The sequence below is a fragment of the Pristis pectinata genome, chromosome 3, assembly GCF_009764475.1.
Source record: "Pristis pectinata isolate sPriPec2 chromosome 3, sPriPec2.1.pri, whole genome shotgun sequence".
Classification (NCBI taxonomy): Eukaryota; Metazoa; Chordata; class Chondrichthyes; order Rhinopristiformes; family Pristidae; genus Pristis; species Pristis pectinata.
Window position 1 is genome coordinate 116,953,786 of NC_067407.1, and position 20,685 is coordinate 116,974,470.

The 20,685-nt window shown below is 38.4% G+C and overlaps 1 protein-coding gene across 1 annotated transcript in view; it reads right to left on the minus strand.

Moving 5' to 3' along the window:
* Window positions 1-7,788: 7,788 nt before the first annotated feature.
* The window catches only part of LOC127568074 (suppressor of cytokine signaling 5-like), a 35,576-nt gene continuing 22,679 nt past the window's right edge, over window positions 7,789-20,685 (minus strand). Inside the window, exon 2 of the mRNA XM_052011345.1 lies at window positions 7,789-14,949. Within this exon, the coding sequence (XP_051867305.1) occupies window positions 13,321-14,934 (1,614 nt within the window). The 5' untranslated portion in view covers window positions 14,935-14,949 and the 3' untranslated portion in view covers window positions 7,789-13,320. The remainder of the gene's footprint in view (window positions 14,950-20,685) is intronic.

Below are 20,685 nucleotides of genomic sequence, written 5' to 3' on the forward strand. Positions count from 1 at the left end.
TTGCATTCCAATGCACCCACTGCCCTTAACTTTCTTGGTGATATTTTGTAGATGGTACATAATTCAGCTACTGTTTACATTCTTAACCTCATCTTACCTTTGGAACTTAGACCAAGGTTCTGAAGGGGTTTAGCCAAGTGGTCCTGGCAAAACCCGAACTGAGCAGAGTTGAGTAGTGTTACGGACTCAGTGAAAGTCCCTTTAAGATAGAGAGTGTGTGTGTATGTGTGTGTGGGGCATGCTTACGTCAATAGAAGATAAAGGACATAATGACGTTGTTGAAGAAGTTAGAAGAAGAAGGAGAGAGAGAGAGAAGGGAGAGAGACACCAGCCTGCTTGTTTTCTCTATCGATGGATGAGAAACAATAACTGTGTTTGCCACCGAAATCCATGTATGGAAGTTGGAAGTAATCCGGTGGAGTTCACTTTGTTGCTGACCTGTAGAAGGAAACAGGTATTTGTATGTGGACGACCACGGTTCGGATGCTTTTCGGGGTGAGGAAGTCACTACCGAGTAAACACTGAAGTGTCGTTTGGGTTCCATCGTGAACATTTGGATTTCGTATGTACTCTCTCTCTGTTTTTCTACATCTACATCTTATCTTCAGACAACGGTGGTTGTTGAAGAAGCCCTTGCTCATGTTTCACCTTATGGCTTGCAGAACTGAACTTTAAGAACCATTCAGCAACTGGGAGTTTTGGACTTTGTCACACACACACACACACACACGAAGAGTTTAGTTTTGGGGTTAACGTTCAAGGTTTAACATTTTTGAATTCTAACATACTAACATTTTTTTTAAACTTTTATTTTCCGTATTATCATAAGTAGTGATTAATAAAATAGTTTTTAACACTGAATCATGCTCAGTGTGTTTCTTTTGTTGCTGGTTTGTGACAGTAGCTTATTGGTGAGTAAGTGCCATTGGATAGCTTCTGTCATTTTACTGATGATTGAGAGTTAACTGATTGGATAGTAATTAGCTAACTTGGATGTGACCTGCCTTTTGTGATTGGGACATAACTGGGTAGATGCCAATGTTGTAACTGTACTGGGACAGCGTGGCCAGACGTTTTCCCTCAGTCACTATTTTCTATATTGCAACTAACAAGATTTCCTTGCTATAAAAAAACTATTCTTCAGGAAAAATAATTTTCCAAACAGCATTGTATTACTTTTAGATGAGCCACTAAGTTATTGGGGTAAAATATTCATTCACCAGCTACTTAAAAGCAAAAATGGTTTAAACCAATGACTGGGGAATTCTATTCACCCGCCTGCTTTCTTTGACTCCCAAAGTCATTGAATTAAATCCACTAACATCTTTAGCAGGCTGATTTAGGAGTTAATGCACAAAAGTTGAAATCAAAACGTAATCGCTACTTTGGGACTTTTCTTCAGTTGTACTGTCCCACAATTTCTACTAAAAAGCTTTCAGTTAAGGATGCCCACACAATATTATACAAATTCCAAAGCTCCAAACTCCCACACAGTTGAACGCCCAACATCTTGAATGTGTTCTGCAGTGCCCAAATGTGGTGTGTAAACTTTCATAGTTATGCTGTCTGTGTGCCCGCTGAAGCTATGCATTGTTTAAAAAAAAATAATGGAGTTAGAGTGAGTCTGTAATTCGGCTCAGTAATGGCTATAACCCACAAATGTTGCATTTGCAGATGAGCATTATGACTTATAGTCGTCACAATGCTAATCTGTCAGATGACATCCGCTGTGTATATCCAAGACTAGAATACAAACAGAAGTTATGTTACAATTACACACAGCTCCATCACATAATGGAGTCCATTTCTGAACGCCAAAGCATAGAAATTTGATTTACCAGGTTTCTAGAATCCAAGCATTACATTACAAGGAAGGGTTATACAAGCTTGGAATGCAACCCTTGGAATTTAAATTTCAATCGTCAAGTTCAAGATATTAGAGGAAACAAAAAGGATAGAAACTATTGCTGCTGTTAGCAAATCTAATAAAAGAGGACATGGTATTACAGTAAAAGCAGGACTTCTGGAATTAGGAAGCATTTCAATCCAGAAAAAGCAATAGAAGTTTGGAACTCCTCTTCAAATGGAAATCTTAAATGGGAATCTGAGAGAATTTTATTAACTGAAGGGTATTAAGGGATATGAGAAACAATGTGGATATATGGGGTTAGGGGACAGATCAGACATGATCTCTTGGTATGGTAGAATAGGCTTGAAGAGCTAAAGTAACTGCTCTGGTACTAATGTTCTTAATGTCTTAGCATATTAAGCTGTCACAGAATTAAAGATAACATCTCAAAGCCAAATTTTAACAGGGCTCATAACTTTCAACGAGTTATTGTTTTAAGAATGACAGAGTTAACAGTGTAGCAGACAACTCTGTGCAGCATCGTTCTATAAACAGATGTAAAATGACTGATTAACCAACAAAATCAATTAACTGAAGGACAGGAAAAGACACTCAGAACATGGTGGACCTAAGAACAATACAGCACTGGACAGACCATTCGGCCCACGACGTTGTGTCAATCTTGATGCCAATTTATGCTAAATGTCCTCTTCTTGTGTATCATCCATATCCCCCCATTCCCTTCGTGGTCATGTGTCTCTCTAAAAGCCCCTTAAACTCCACCAAATTGCCTGTTTCCACTACCACCCCTGCTAACCCATTCTAGATACCTACCACTCTGTGTAAAAAAAAACTTGCCCCTCATGTCACCTTTAAACTTCCCCCCTCTAACCTTAAAAGCTTGTCCTCTGGTATTTGACATTTCTATCCTGGGGAAAAGATTCTGACTGTCTACCCTATCTATGCCTCCCATAATTTTAAAAAGTCTTTATCAGGTCTCCCCTCAGTTTCCGACACTCCCAAGGTTGTCCAACCTTTCCTTATAGCTCATACCCTCTAAACCAGGCAGCATCCTGGTAAACCTCTTCTGCACACTGTCCACACTCTCCCTATAATGGGGTGACCACACAATACTCCAAGTGCGGTCTGACTAGTTTTATCCAGCTGCAGCATGACTTCCTTACTCTTATACCCAACACCCCTACCAATGAAGGCAAGCATGCCATACACTTTCTTAACCACCTTATTCACTTGCATAGCCACTTTCAGTGAACTATGGCCTTGGATGCCAAGATCCCTCTGTACTTCACTGCTGTTAAGGGGCCTACCATTAACCGTATACTTTCTTCTTTCATTTGACCTCCCAAAGTGCAACACCTCACACTTGCTCTGATTAAACTCCATCTGCCATTTCTCTGCCCATATCTGTAACTGATCTATGTCGTGCTGTATTCTTTGATAGTCCTTTACACTGTCCACAACTCCACCAATCTTGGTGCCATCCGCAAATTTGCTAATCCACCCATCTGCATTTTCATCCAAATCATTGATATACCGTATATCATAAACAACAGAGGAACACTTACTGGTCACCAACCTCCAGCCAGAATAACACCCTTCCACCCCTACTCTCTGTCTTCTATGTGCAAGTCAGTTCCAAATCCAAACTTGCAAATTCACCCTGGATCCCATGCATCTTTATCTTTTGAATCAACCTACCATGAGGAACCTTGTCAAATGCCTCACTAAAGTCCACGTAGATAACGTCCACTGCCTTAGCCTCATCAAGCACCTTTGTCACCTTGGCAAAAAACTCAATCAAGTTTGTAAGGCATGACCTGCCCTGCACAAAGTTATGCTTTTCCAAATGCGCATAAATCTTATCCCTAAGTATCCTCTCCAACAGCTTCCCTACCACTGACGCGAGGCTCACTGGTCTATAGTTACTTGGATTATCCCGGTTTCCATTCTTGAACAAAGGCACAACATGTGTTAACTCTCCAGTCCTCTGGGATCTCGCCTGTTGCTAGTGAGGACACAAAGATCTTTGTCAAAGCCCCAGCAATCTCCTCACTTGCTTCTTTCAATATTCTGGGATATATGCCATCAGGCTCAGGGGACTTATCCACCTTAATGCTTTTCAGAAGACCCAATACCTCCTCCTAAATCTCAAGATGTCCCAGCATGTTAGCATGCCCCACTCTGTTTTCAATATCTTCCAAATCCTTCTCCTCGGTAAATACCGATGCAAAGTACTCATTTAGTACCTCAGCCACTTGCTCAACTCCAAGTACCTTGTGCACATCTTACCTTTAATGCAGACAATTCAATTCTTGAAGACAGAACAATTCTAGTGATGGCTTGCAACCCTATCACTCACCCTCATGGATCCACTCATAGGAGTTGGTCCATGTCCATTTTGAATTTCTGCCGAAAGTTCAATGCACCTGATTGGCAACCTATTTCACAGGTCACCAACTCTCTACGTAGAGCAGTAACAGAAAAATATTAACTCAGTTCAATGGTCCTGCAACTTCTGTAGATGCCCCATAGCCCTCATCCACCTATTCCAAGTTTTATATTTTTTTTGTATCTGGACACCTCTGCCAAGGCCGACATATATTGCCCATCTCAGAAGGTAGTGGCGAGCAGCCTTCTTGGCCCACCTTAGTCCTTCTGATTAAATTACTGCCACTGTGCCATTGGGGAAGGAGTTCTCAAATTTGGACCAATAATGAAGGGCCAGTGATAAATTTCCAAATCAGGATAATGTGCAACTTGGAGGGGAACCTATAGTTGGTGACATTTTCAGCTGTCTGTTGCCCTCGTCTTCCTTGGTGGTAGAATTTGTGGGTTTGCTAATTTTCTCATCATAATAGGCTGGGGGAAGAACAGTTGGGCATTTTTATGGTACAGTCTGCTGCCACCCATACAAGGAATGAACATTTAGACAGGTTGATGGCTTGCCAGTCAAGTGTGTTGCTTTGTCCCAGTTGGTATCAAGCTTCTTCAGTGCTTTTGGAGTTGCACTCATCCAAGCAAGTTGAGTATATTTCTTCACAATCACAGGCTTATCAATAGAGGAAAAGCTTTGAGGTGTCAGGAGGCGAGTCTGACATGCTCTTTATGCCACAGTATTTATGGGACTGGTCCAGGTGAGATTCTGGTCACCGGTAACCTCAAGGCTATTGCTGGTGAGTGACTTGGTAATGGCAATGGCATTGAATGTCAAAGATAGTGGGTTAGACTCTCTTATTGGTGATCATCATTGCCAACACTTGAGACAAAATTTGCACAACCAACCAACCCATGATGTTATCCAGATTTTACCACTTGCAGGCATGGTTGTTTTATTTGTTGAGGAATTACAATTTGAATTGAACACTGAAATCAGTAAAGATTCTCACTTCTGACTTAGGAAGGCCATTGATTTTTGTTTTGAAAAAGATTCCCTTATAACTTGAGGTTGTTTGGCCTATCAAGTCTATGCTGCCTCTCATTAATTCCATCAATCTCATTCCCCTATTTATTTTTCTGTAACCTATTCCCTCTCACATGCCCATCAATTCCACTCTAATTCTTTAACCACCCACAGACACTTGGGGTACTTTAAGCAATTAACTTCCCCATCCAAAGATGTACTGGTTGGTGAGGAAACTGGAACAGCCACAGAAAATACCACAGTCACGAACATACAAACTCCCTACACAGCAAGCACCAGAGGTCACGATTTAGCGCAGGTGGCTAGTCCTGAGCAATAGCACTGCCTGCTGCAACACTGTGCCGCCCTTTCTAAGCACTTGGAGCATCTGTATATGGTTAGGTCTAGGGTACTACTGAGGAACTCCTACAGCGATATCTTGGGGGGGGGGGGCAGTGGGGAAGAGGAATGATTGGCCTCCAACAACCATAACCATCTTTCTTTGTGCAATAACTCCAACCTTAATACACATTGACTTCAGTTTAACTAGGGATGCTTGATACCACACTTGGTCAATTATCATCATTACCTTAGTCAATTTATAGCAAGCCAAGACTATGTTAACTTTTGATTCTAGTCTGAAAAAGGAAAACCTTTAAAAATGTTTAAACCTAAACTTGTCAGTGGGAATAAATTTAAATGTAATTAGGCAATTTATTAAATTTCAAATCAAACTTTGCTATAATATGGCTTTGTATGCTGCAGAATAATAGCATTTTATGTAGTTATCCATAGTCATAAAATTTTTCACTTGCTCAGTTCGTTCCCCCCATCTATTTGTCTACTTTGACCGTTCGTTCCTGCCTATCCTTTTTTTTTCCCCAGTAAGGAGTTACAAGGTTCGTCAGGTAAACTGATGGTCTTTAAAACCGGATACAGTGGTCAACTCCCTTCTTCATGAAAGGTAATCCTCAAGAGAAAAAGATCTATTCCAGTCCTATCACCATCCAACATCTTTACATTCTTCCAATTCTGGACTCCCTTCACCTCATCACATAAACCTACCTACGTGATCATACCTGTTACCTATCTTCTCTTTAGGCTGGTCCTGTGAAACAGCTTAGAATATTTTACCCCTTCATATTTTTTTTTAACCTGTGACCTCTAGTTCTCACCTTGAACCCACCCCAAAGAGAAACAGCCTCCCACTATCCGCTCTGCCCAAACCATTCTTCATTTTTAAGACTATGGCTTCCATAAGGCTTTTCTTCAATGAAAACAGCCCTAACCTCTCCTATCATTCATTCCAGGAATCAGTTTTGTAGATCTCTTCTAATGAAGTGACCAGAATTGAACACAATATTCCAACTGATACCAGTATTTTATAAAGATTTAGCATGACTTTTCCTGCTTTGGTACTCTAAGCCTCTATTGATGAAGCCCATAATCAAGTATACCACTCTCAACCTGCCCCTGGCATTTCCAATGACTTTTACACCCATACTACCAGGTCCCTCTGCACCTGCAAACAATTTACAACAGAACCCCTTTTTTTTAAGAAAGCAAAAAATGTATTTTGGCAGAAAGAAGGATGAGAGAGGATAGTTCTCCACATTAAACTTCACCTGCCATGTGGCTGTCCATTCTACTAGCACACTTATACCCTGCTGTAATTTATCCTCTTCTTTGCAAGTTCACAAACCTTGTCAAATCCTTTGGAACTGCAGGAACAAAAACTGTATAATCACTTCAATTCTATCCAGTACTGCATCAAAGAATTCTACTGGATTGGTTAAACATGAATAGCCGTCAACAAATCAAGCTCTCCTTTATCAATTCTTTCCTAGATCAATGCTTCTAAAAGCTTTCCCACCAGCTGAGGTTAAACTGACTGGCCTGTGGTGGCTGGGCTTATCCTGAGTACCTTCTTTGAACAAGAGTGACATTCATCACTCTCAGTCCTCTGGCACCAAACCTGTATTAAAAATAAAATAGAAAGATTATGGTCAGTGACCATGAGATTTCCCTCAAAATCCAAGGATGCATCCCATCTGGTCTTGGTGACACACCTACTTGAAGTTTAGCCAGTTTTTCTACCTCTATGCTATCATTTTTTTTTAAACCTGTCTAGAATCTCAAGTATCTCCTCATTTACCTTTAATTTGGAAGCACCTTAATCCCTGGTGAAGGCTCATTTTGTTCCTAACACTGCCTTCAGCATCCAAGTTCCCATTTCTGTCCTTAAGTGCCACTTCTCTATGTACTACCCTTTTACTTTCAGATTCCCATTGACATTGCCAACTAATCTTTTGTCATACTCATGTTAGGTTTCACTTATGATTCTTTTGTAATCAGCCTATAAACACTTTATATTTAAACTAAATTTTTAAAAAAATCAGCTAGCAAACAAAAATCCAATGATTTGCAAGATTTAAGCAACACCACTTTTAACAATGCATTAAAAATGGTTTAACATATTTTATAGTCACCAGGGGGAGAAAGGACAAGGACAAGGCACTTAGTGTGTGTGTAGTCTTTATTCTAATATTAAGACAATGAAGCCAGAGGACACCAAAGAAGCCTGAAGGGTGGAAGGGAAGATAGTCGCAATATATAGCAAAATAAACTGATAAATTCTATTGTACAACGTGTCAGAATGAGCATTATTCTACAGATAATACAGGATTTTATATGCGACGTAAACAATACCCTAAACAGGCATTACTTGTTAAGAGTATAACAGAATACATATTACAAAATTGGCTATGTAGCTGGATCTTTCAGGAAAAAAAATGTAGCCAGTTTGTTTTAAATTCATCAGCACTAACATTTGGTTATAAACAGCAATAATTACCTTTACATACCTATAGCGATTAGCTTACATCAAAGCACTTAATATGCCAATAGGCACGCACAAACATCCCCCACAAAAAAGTAGATTTTTAAAAATCTCAAAGTGCACAAATGTATGAGGGGTTGAAAACTTAAGCAAATAAATGCTTTCAGCTAAGCTGCAAAAATACTGTTTGACAGCACATTTGAAGAACCTTAATGCAATATATAACAGATAGAATTAAGTAATCAGGTGCACTACTAAACATGGGTTTCCATGCCACAGCCCATAGTGCCCACAAAGATTATATTTTTCTTGTATTTTCCAGAAAGTTGACAAAAAATGGTATTCAAGTGTAACAGTACAGATAAAAGCCAAAATTACATGTACTTTTTAGCAACCGTTGCTCAACCCAAATGGACCTTTTCACCATCTTGCTCTGAAAAACACCTCCTTAAAAATAAAGCACATCAGAAAAATGATCCAGCTATCAACTAAGCTAAACTGAACAGTTTGCTACATGCTTTAACACCATGGGACAAGCCACATATATCCTGCTCTCTTCTCTAAACTTTGGTTCCTTCTATCAAAAAGAATGTAATACTCCAATATAGCATTTCAGAATCTTTATAGCCTGTTTTTTTTTAAAAAAGATTGCCCATTTGAAAAATAAACCAAGGAATAATTAATGAATCCAATATTGATAGGTTTAAAACTCTAGTAAAGTGCTTTAGAATCCAAAAACACTAGTCCACAGCAGAAAAACAGAATGAATAACAAAACATTTCCTCCTCAGCAACCATCATGAAAAACATTTTTAAAAATAATCAACAGATAGAGTTCAAAAGAATTAGGACAGCTGTCAGATTTGTGACATTAGCTTTCACAAGCATAAAAGAGCAACTCTGATAGTCTGAAGTTCTTGAAACATAGTGACTGATAAGAGTATAAATCTTGAAACTCAGATAATACTTGTTGGGGTTAAACTAAATCACAACTAGATTTTAATTCCCAAACAAGCTGCCCTTAAAAGTTGTGTGCCAGTTCAGGTACAGTTATGAAAAATGGATTAAGACTGCTCAAAAAAAATTTGCTATCATTCCAAGCATAAGAGGTAAAATCTGAGTAAATTAGCTCAGTATCAAATCAAAAGATTTTCTTTCCACTACCCCCTAAATCTGATTGTAATTTTATCTTTTGAAAATTTACTGAGAATTTCATAACTTAACTGAACAGGAAGAATTTTATTTTAAATGGAAATTAGCCAAAATTATGGATTCATACTACTGTTAAAATCAGTTTGAATTACTTTTGGTTCTGTATCCATAAAGTACATTTATAAAAATCCAGACAAGCAAAATAAAAAGACAGCTGGGAAAATGGTCTAACATAAATTGTACATAGCCTGGAACAATTTAGTTTCAAAGAATAATCAATCTTTAGGCCATAAAGAAATATTAAATTGATAGAATGAAGTTTCAAATAATGTAAATAATCTAAAACAAACTTCAGCAAGCAATGCAAAATAAATGCAGGTAATGCAAAATAAAACCAGTGTACCATTGTAGCTGTACAGTTTCCATGTAGTGTACAAGTACAATGCAACGTTAAACATTTTTGCCAAGAATGCCATCCCCATGTGCATAGGTCATTGCTCTGGACAAAGCAGCTTAGAAATCCAGGAGTATAAAATGAAAGCACCTCACAAAGACACATGGAGTAGGCTAGAAGGGAGAACTTTAATGCAATACAGAGCACACTCAGCCCAGTACGTAAAGGCAAAATATAGAAACAATCTTGACTTATGACAGAACAATTTTTATTTGTTCAACATCCACAAAGATGAGCTTCGAACTATAAAGCTGGGCACACTTTAAGAGGTTATTGAGAAAGATCCATTGTCAACTTCTTAAATTTATTTTAAAAGGTCCATATCATACACAATTTGAATTTGATTAATGCAAGAACCAAGCATTGGTGGAAATGGTTCAAGAGTGCAGTAGGAGCTGAAATGTAAATACTTGTGTAATGCCTTTTATTCAAAGGAGCTCCAAGCATTTGTTATTCATTGTTTTCTGGCCTGCTTTCTAAAATTCAGTAATTCTTTTGCATCAGCACCATTTCACAAATGCCTGGGAGATCAATGACCAGTTAATCCAATGTTGATAGCACAAGAAATTCCTGGGAAGGACACCAAAAGAATCTGCAATTCTTCGAATAATGCCGATTTTCTTCATTGGATGACACTATCCTACTTGTGCGCAATGTTTGAGAGTGGGGGCCAAAACATTTTCATTTTAGATTTGCATTTCAGCTGTACTCATTCTCAATTAATAAAAGGCCTGCAGAAAAAAAATTGTCAGATTTATCTGAAAAATCTTTGAATACATTGAACCAGTTTGGGATAAAAAGTTACTTGTTAATTTAGGTATGGTTTCTGAACTTTTCTTCTAATTCCATGTTGCCCCTAGTTAAACAAGTTAAAAGATCCAAAAATTGAGAATGTAAAATACAATTTCTTTAACTGGAAAATGGTACAAACTATATAGTAATTCAAGTTTCAAGATACAGAATCTTATAGGTATATTTTTTCCCAAAATATTATTGCTTTCGAAAATACCTTTAAGTTGTAAATCAGGTGCAACAAATGCTATTCAGAGGCCCGCATCAAGTAACAATTACAGAAATTTCTGAAGTGAATTTACGTAGTTGAACCATTTCTACAATTTAGAATACACATCGCCAGAACACAATAAAGACGTCTGTCTTTGCAGACAAATTTATTAATCTGGTAATCATTTGAAATTTCAAATGAAACAAAACCAGATATTAGAAATGAAATATTGGAAGGGTGTCAGGCAGTTGATACAAATGGTTACAGCTTAAATGTGCAATATCTAAACATTTAATAAGACATTAAAACAAATGATACATTCTGCTCGTATGTGTGACAAGAATTAGACCTTTATACTAAACAGTCAGAATAGATTTTTACAAATGTGAAATAGGTGTATTTACAAGTTTACCGAATAGCTTAAAGTTGAAAGCAGTTGTTGCAGTTTTAACTTTCACGGCACCTGTTGACAATACATCTTAAAAATAATCATACAACCCTAAGAGGATGCTAGGGAGTCAAGGGTTTTCCAGGATATGCTTGCACAGCATACAATAGAAAAATACTAACATTATAAAAGCAATTTTTGTAAAATGAGATTAATCTTTAAAATATGGAATACAACAAATGCTTATGTTTAGTTTTGATAACTGCATTTACTTGATCTGGAAACACAATTTAATATTTCCAGTGCATATTGAATTGCTTAAGTTGGCACCTTTCAATGCCTTTAGTGCTTGAAACAATTAAAAATAAAATCCTGGTTGCACTTCTAAGATTATTAATCAAAGAACATTAGAAACAATCCGGTTCCACAAACTATCTAATTATTTCCTCTAACATAAAGTTAACTTGCTAAAAGCTGCTCTTTGTCATAGGAGGAAGGTACGCAGCACGGCTTGTTAGTTATCTTCTTCACATAGGACAAAATAAGCTAAACTAGGATAGGAATGAGCTGCTCAGCCAAAGTTACAGTAGCTGCCTATGATGACCACATTGGCAAGAAACAGGAGAGGATCACATTGTAGCTTTATAGAGCAACTATTGAGCTTCTGGTCAGTATAGCAGCTACTTAAAGTTTCTATTCCACCAAAGACCAAATTTAAGAATTTTGGAACCAATACATACAAGACTTAAGTTTAGGTTTAATCTAACTAGAACACAAAAGGAACCTTTCAGATGCTGGTGTTATCATTTGAAATGAAAGTGACACTGACCCAATAATGACAATATACAGGTGTCAAAACAAAGGCCAAATAGGTAGTGAGCATTTTAGTTTTCAGCTGTATAGCGCAAAGTTAAATGGCAAAATCCCTTCTTCACTAGACAGTTTTCAAAATACCAAAATGCAAGAATGGCTGGTCTTGGGTCCCAAATAATCTAATGGTTACCATTAAAAAAATAAGTGGCACCATCTTCAAATGCCCCCTGCAATATTACACCAACAACTTGTACTTGAGAAACTCGCATGGTAGAGAAGGTTATCCTGTGTTATCACACTTCCACTGAATGTCCACTCATTGAATCTCATCTCTAATAGCACCCAGCTGCAGTGGAGGTGCTATTGTTTGCTTTTACCTTGCAACTTTTCCAGGTATTAAAATCAATTTTAAAATTTACTTTCCACTTACTTAAACATTCTTGATGTCATTTTCACCCTTAATTTCCAAAATGATTATACTCTTATCCATAAAAACGTGGATTTCTGCCCAGACAGTAAAAACAAACCACTTGAATCCTTTATCTACATTTGCAAACATAATTTAGAGAAATCTTCCACTGCTTTCTCAGATTTTAATTAAAAAGACAATTGGATTTCCTGTACCATTCAGACTTATATTACACAACCAAAATCCCACTCGGAAAATGCAAGTGATAAGTTCTTGATAGTCCTGGCTATCAAATAACATTTCATTGGAAGGTGCTGCCACTGAAGTTGCCACATGCATTCTAGAAACAAATGCTTGAAGGTGGTTTCAAAATAGTAATGAAGGGTCTGACATTGGTCATAATGTACTTTAGTTGTATTTTATAACCACCTGGCACATAATCACTACCTTGAAATAACTCCAGAGAATCCATTATTGGAAAAAAAAATTGAATACTACATTGCAGATATCCAAAACAAAATCCTTCCAGTCTGACCAAATTCATTCAGGTTGAGTGCCAGAAGAATACACAAAAATGATGCTGAATCTCAAATGGCAGTTCCTTAAATTTCAAATTAAATTTCACCACAATTTCCAAGATTCTACAGTAAATATATAATTCTATATCAATTCTGAAGAGAGCTCCATAGTTGCCCTAAATCAATGATTTCTTTTGACCACACCCCCTCAAAGACAACTGCAAAGCTAGAAAATTGCTAACTGCCAACATAATAAATACATGCATGTTAATCTGTATATGGACCTGCAGTATCCACTAAATTACAGACACAAAGTGCCAAAGTACCCTAAAAAGGAAGTTGCAAAATGGAGTAACCACATATTGCGACTTAATTCAAGTCTTAAATTATTCATTCTGAACAAGTTTATTTTCATAATGTCCCATATCCTGGAGGGTGTCAGCAATTTCAGTGATATATAAAAAAAGATGAATGCTTATTTGACCTTTGATGGTTCTCGTTCTAACCATCGCACTCGTACTTTTTGTTTATAGTGGTACTCTTTCAGATACTCCTGTAAAGGTGGGGGAAGTGGAAGTGCATCTATTCCATCATACGTTGTACAACAACAAATGGCTGCACGGCAGATGTACTGCAGGCTGAAGGGAAGAGTCCTGGTCAGTGGAACAGTTAGCAAAGGTTCAAAAAACATGCATGAACTGGGATCCTTATAATGTTCCAGGAGGCCAGTTACTGTGGAGGAGTGAAAAACACAGGGGTCGTGGGCATCGAAACTAAAATTGTGATTCCATTGCTCAATCCTGGCATGCAAGGAGCGGTTATAACGACGGAAGCTCACAGAGAAGAGGTAGTCCTCTTGTGCCGAATCCCTGAGTAGAAATGTGCCTTCAGGCTTGCCATCAAGGAGGGCCTCAGCTTCGTAACGATCCATTACCCCCCAATAACAAGGGTTACTTGTAATCTGAAGCAAGTCTGGAACCAAACAATGAATGTAATCAATTTGTGTGTGCACTTTCCAGGGCCCAGGTCTGGCAGCATGACCAATATTTTCTCCTGGCATCTGCCGCGTTTTCTGTTTCCGTGCCTGGAGACAAAGAGTAGTTGAGTCCTCTTCCAAGTCCCAGTCTCCATTTATCATTCCACGACTGTCACCAGGAAGCTCACTCATTCCAGGTGCTAACTTTGGTCCCAGCTTGTATGTTTGATTAATTTGTGCAGTGGCTTCAAAAGTGTGTATAAGGGCATTGGGGGGAGGATCAACCCCTTCTTCAATACTAAGCCTTCGTCTTTCTCTAAGCCTATCTTCTTCATCTTCTGTAGAAGAAAAAGTAGGATCAAGTGTTTCAAGCCAACAGGTTGACTGCGAGCTCACAGGAGCTGTATGTTGCTTAATAAGATGCCATTTCTGGGCTAGATCTGACCCAGCTGGAAAAGGACATTTTTCAAGCATCAGTTCAGATAGCAAAATTTTTCTCCTGCTTGACAATAAGCTCTTTGGCTGTTTATTATGTGTTCGTAATGGAAAACAGAGTCCTACAGTTTCTTGGAAACGCTGGCGTATAGATGGACGTGTCATAGCACGATTAGACAAACTCTCCATATCATGGATGGAACTTACACCATATCGTCTTTCCCGCCTTTGTAACCCAGACCTCGTTCTACTAAAGCGTTTAACTGTTTCAAATGACATTTGGGTTTTTGTAGAGCAAGAGTGTTTCTTCTTCCCACCCCATGGAGCATGACGAGAATAAGAGTCTCTTCGAACAAGAAGAGATTCTGATCCAGCAGCCAAATTCTCATTTTCTTTATCCAAATCTGCTTCTACAATCTCTGGGATGTTAGAAACACAGTTTCCATTTCTTCTGTCTATGGTCAGACACGTGTCTGTAATTAATGGTGTAACTCCATGTCCATTCGTTGTACCTCCTAATTCCTGCTGAGGCAGTTCATCAACATTTGCACTTGAGCTTTTACCAACAGAACAACTTGGACAGTTCAAACCAGTTTCATTTTGGCCTCCACCTTCATTAACAAAAAAATTCTGACATCGGTACTTCAAACTGCTCCACATCTTTCCAACTTTATCCATAGGTTAAGCACGTATCTAAAGGATACAAGAAAGAATATTACAGATTAAGACAGGACAGAAATAAAACACTCAATCCAACATGTCTTAAATTAACCAGAAATTAGAACAACTCATTTAGATTGTATGTCAGAATAAACGAATTTAGCCTTTATATATCTGAATTTTAACACTCCAAATGATGTCATTACATTGCTTTCACCAATCAAAGCAAGTGCCAAGCCCCCAGGGAACTCCCTATACTCCAACATAAACTTGCAAACAGTTAGAGCCAAAATTTTTGTTTAATTTCACATTGTTCAGTAGCCAATTACCAATAAACTGCAGTCACTTACATAGGTATACATGGCCACAACTGCCAGATTCATATTTTAAAAAGTGGGAAGAAATCTGTTTCCTGTTAAAAAATCTTGAGTGGCCAAGATTCTTGGAGGTTCTGGCAAAGGGTCTTTGACCTGAAACATTAACTCTGCCTTTCCAGGTGCGGCATGACGCAGGTACCTCCAGTACAGGGGATCCCTGGGTTATGGAAGCCCTGACTTACAAAAATGCTAATTTATACAAATTCTCCCGGACTCTGCTCTCAAGTATGGTACCTGAATATCTTCACTAGGAAGCAATGTAGAGATCACTCACAAAGAAATCTAATGCCTTCTCCATATTCTTCAGGTAAGATCAAATGTTACGAACCCAGAGCCACCTCTCATTAGCGCACACTTTTATTAAGGTGCCGATACTTTTCTCACTGATTAGCAAATCGGCTCTCCCCATCACTCTACCCAGGTTGCATTCCGACAAACATTTGTCATAGTTCACTTGCTGGTAACAACTAACATCTACACTGACCTTCCCCAGTCTACGCTTTGCAAATCAGTCTCCAAGGGCTATTGAGGCTAAAGATTTCACCTTACCATTTTAGAGGAAATTGTTTAATTCTAACTAATGAAAAATTGTTTGCAGACAGTTCTCAGGAATGGAACCTTTGCATAACCCGAGGATCCCGTATATTTGGTTTGTATTTCATATTTCCAATTTTTGTTATGACACATTTCACGTCTAGTCAAAATTAGTGGAAAGGCTAGTTCCTGTTGGGAGGTCAATGAATGTTATGAACTAAGTTACAGCTATAAATTACTGCCCATCCGCCATACTGAAATCTCATTATAATTGAAAATCAAAAGAAACAATGGTGTGCATAGCTCAATTTCTAAGACCATCAACATGAAAACTTTTGTGGAATACACATTCTTCCAGCAAAAAAAACCTCATTTCAACTAAACTCAAATTTCTTTTGAAGTAGTTGGCCTAAGCAATAAACCACAAGTAACAATAGGTCATACAATCCCTTAAACGCATAGCTGATCATACACCTCAAGTACCCACACTTTACATTTTTGATCCACTTTTTAATCCAAAAATATCCCTCAGACTTATTCTGAATATCCTCAGCCTTGAGTAAAGAATTCCAAGATTGACAACCTACAACAAAGAAAGCCAGGGGAAAACAACCTTTCAGCATTTCAAGTTCTCTCAACCTTATTTCACTGGGGTCACCCCTCTTAAATTTGCATCCTAATTATTCTAAATTTGCACCCTATGCAATCTCATCCCAGAATCAAATTACTCAGTGCACCTGCAATTATACCTGCCAAGCATAACCTTTTAAGTCTGTAACTAAAATCACATATAGTACTCTAGGACAGGTCCAACAGCTTGTTAAACTGCACTAAGACTTTCTTACACTTGTAACCCAAACCCCTTGCATTCCTAATTGTTAACTGCACAAGCATGTTAACTGACCATATTCATACATGCAGCTTCATTAGTTCAACATTTAAAATACTTCCTAACAAACCACGTTTTTCCATATTACAGTTCCCAGTCGTATTATGCCAATCATGAAAGTTAACCTGGCACTTGCTGCTGTGTCACCTTGCAATCCTGATGTGTCATGTGTGTGGGGGGGGGGGGGTGGGGGGGGGGGGTGGTGGTGAACAAGGGATGAGGTTGTTCCCTGTGCAGCTCTTTTTGAAGAATTTCAGGCAAAACTTGGATTGCATTTCCTGTCATGGGACACTCCTGCAATAATATTTTTCTAATCTCACAGAATTGTCCTGGAAACCTACAGTGAAACAAAATACCAGGGCCCCACGACCAACCTCTTCCCAAGATATAGCCAGTTCTCAACCAATTCCCTCACCAAATGCTACAATCTTTCCTCCGATCCCCATATTAAATGCTGCACCAATTCCACCATAAATGCTCTGACTGCCCTCTATCATGTGCTCAGCTCTCTGGAGTACATCAGCTGGGGATGTGTTTGGCTTTAGAGGAACATGGTCTACCTTTAACTTTCAAACTTGCTTCACACATTTTGTTTTTAATTGCAACCTTGGGCTTAGTTCTGAATCTATTCTCAGCCAGGTGTTTGCTGACAAGATTTCCCTTTTCACTATTAACAATTTCAATCCAAGATAAAATGATAACAAGCCAGCCAGTTTCAACACTGCCTGCCTCCAATTACCATGCATGCAAACAAGCGTAAAGCAGTACTGACTTTGTTGCACAGTACTTAAAAATGATATTCCTAGCCAGTTCTTTACATATCCTACACAAGAGGCAAGGGTGTTCTCAATTTACCCTCATATCGAGCCAATTGACTTGTAAAGTTTCAACGTCTTCAACAGCAAAGCATTTGATAAGGTACCCCATGCAAGGCTTATCAGCAAGGCATTTGATAAGGTACCCTACACAAGGCTTATTGAGAAAGTAAGGAGGCATGGGATCCAAGGGGACATTGCTTTGTGGATCCGGAACTGGCTTACCCACAGAAGGCAAAGAGTGGTTGTTGATGGCTCATATTCTGCATGGAGTCATTTAAGAGACTTTTGGATAGGTACATGGAGCTTAGAAAAATAGAGGGCTATGGGTAAGCCTAGTAATTTCTAAGGTAGGGAACATGCTCCGCACAACTTTGTGGACGCAAGGGCCTGTATTGTGCTGTAGGTTTTCTATGTTCTTTGTCTTGCAAAGGTCACTATGCGAAAGTTTCAGGACTTTGAACAAAAAATGTTGCGCTTCACTGATACTCAGTTACAATGCATTTTCCTTAACGATGGTAATTGAAACAAAAAAATAACAGTACACTTATTCAATCAAGACACAAATAATTATTTTTCCAAAACACTGATCACAATTGTTCTACAGTGTGTCAGGGTCAACTGTGCAAATTTTTCTACAAACACGAGTTTTTATTCAGTTAACTTGAAGCTTATTCTGGGTTCTCAAGAAACAATTTTTGCTTAAGTATCTAATATAAACAGATTCTGGAAATTTTGGAAAACATTTAAACATTGAAAAGTCTTCAGTCAATAATTCCCACAGGTGCTATGAAGTAGAAATGTGAAAATAGATTGCAAATCAAAATGATCAACTTTCAAAGTCAGAAAACCATTGCATTTCAGCAATGTGTTTTTTCTGCCATTCTGGCAAATAAAACAATGAATGCCACAAACACACATGAACATTTTTTTTTACAGAAATAAAAGGCACATCTAAAACTGAAATTATAATCCTCAAAAAGCCAATGTGAATTTGGCAGATGCACAATTAAAATTTAAATTCTATCAATACAAAATGTAATTAAAAATAAGTCCCGTATGTCAAGATATTCATCACAAAATGGACATAGAATTTGAAATGACCCAGAATGAAAACAGTCTCCAAAATAAATTGTTTGAGTCAAAGAAAGCCCATACTTCAGTAATTTAATTCTCTTCCACAAGTCAAATTTTTAAGGAAATTTTCATGGAAGGGATTGGGATACAATTGTTAGAACTGAATTTAAATTAAAGATCTAGATTAAAAGTTGCCTCAACACTGGTACAAAGGTACATTAACAAGTTTAACACTGAAGTAACTAAGCGAGAACTGTACGGGGAATGCAAACATTACAAAAGCATCAAGTGTTCACACTTTTCTAGGTAAGCTTTCCATGTCAGATATAGGGTTAGAAGAGTTAGGGATGGGGGTTGGAAATAGTGCTGCAGACTTGATGTATGGTATTACAGACCAACCTCCAGACAAAAAAGGATTAGGAAAGAAGTCCCAATTTCTGCACAGGGGCAAGTCAGATACAAAGGCTGAAAATGACAGAGTTTGAGCTGTAAATTAAGATGTAGCCAGTTTTAAAGCAGAAAACATAATATAATAAAATGAGCCTGCCATTTGGGTCAGTGTTGCATAGTTTTATAAGTTACAGGAAGAACTAAGATGGCCAAAGACAATGTGGAATGAAACTTGATCAATGTTCTGCAAGGCAAACCAACTATTTAATTTTATAGTGATGTGAACTTAGTGCTCAATTCCACCTACTGGAAGACAGATGAAATACATATTAGGACACAAGCAAAGAACATGATATTCAGCTCCATTACAAAAGGAAAGCATTATACAGGCAGGCTACATTATTACTTAACCAGATCATTACTGCAGGTCAATTAAGTGTATGAAACTGGAGCAAGGATTCGTTACTACAATTTTCAGTGCAAAAGAGATGCAGCACACAAAATGAAAGGGAGGATGAGAAAAATGCAGACAGAAAGCCTAAAATATAATTTTCAATTTCAAAAATATACACTGTTAAATACAATCTGTACATATCTTTCTCTATATTCATTGCACCATCAGTTCAATACATTCTCTTACAAGGTATCAACATCATTCAATTCCCCCTTAAATAGTGCACCCTTGAAGTGTTTGAGACATGGTTACACAGGGCCCAGCCCTCAGTTCGGAGGATATAGGATGTCTGGCATGAATTGGTTGGAACAGATAGCCAAGGGAAACAGAAATTGGGAACATAGGAACAGAACTTCCTCTTAATGGCAGGGAACAACCTGGTCATCAGGTGTTGCTGTACATGGAACAGATGTGGCCCATATCCCACTTCTGTGTCATGATAGTCATTTGAGCCATTTTCCGTTTCATCTGGAGATACAGAATGGATCACGTCTGTCAGGTTATAATGTGCACTCTAGAGAAAGGACGAGAAGGAAAACGTACCGAATTTCATCCTCATCCTGAATGTCACATGTACAGCTGCATTGCTAATGCAGAGAACTGAAGTACACAAACACCAAGTGTCACTATGGGCAAAGGCTCTACCTGTTCCAATGTTGCAAAGCATGGGCTGCACAATGTTCCTCTTAGTGAGACCCTGCCACACTACCTGCCCTTTGTAGAAATATTTCTGCAGAAAAACACCTTTGACAAGTTGATCAGGCAGTGGTCAGCACAGAACATCTCGTAACCCCTGCAGGAGAGGGATATGGTGGATCCTGTAGGATGGGTTTCTCAAGCAGCCTGTCAAAGTTGTTTGGCAGAATGCCTCACCATTGGAACTCACAAACAAGCACAAAGACCTTGCTTGGCTAGCTGTGAGAGGGACCCTCCCTACGAGTTCTTTCCTGTAAAGCTGGAGTCTACCTCCCCTACACGCTGCCCTTGAAATGGCCATGGTGCAGATGAGACAATTGCCCCTCTTCATGGGCAGTGCATTTATGAAGATCTGGAAAATGATGCAATGGTCCTTGTAGAGGTTTGCCCTGTGCAGCTGCAACACAAGGACTCTGATGTATGGGCTATTCCCAGGGACACAGAGACAAACAACTGCTGCCGGAAGATCAGCAACTCATTAAAAGACAAACTTTGGTCTGCCTGAAACTTGGTCTTCTAAAGTAAGATAAAGGCTAC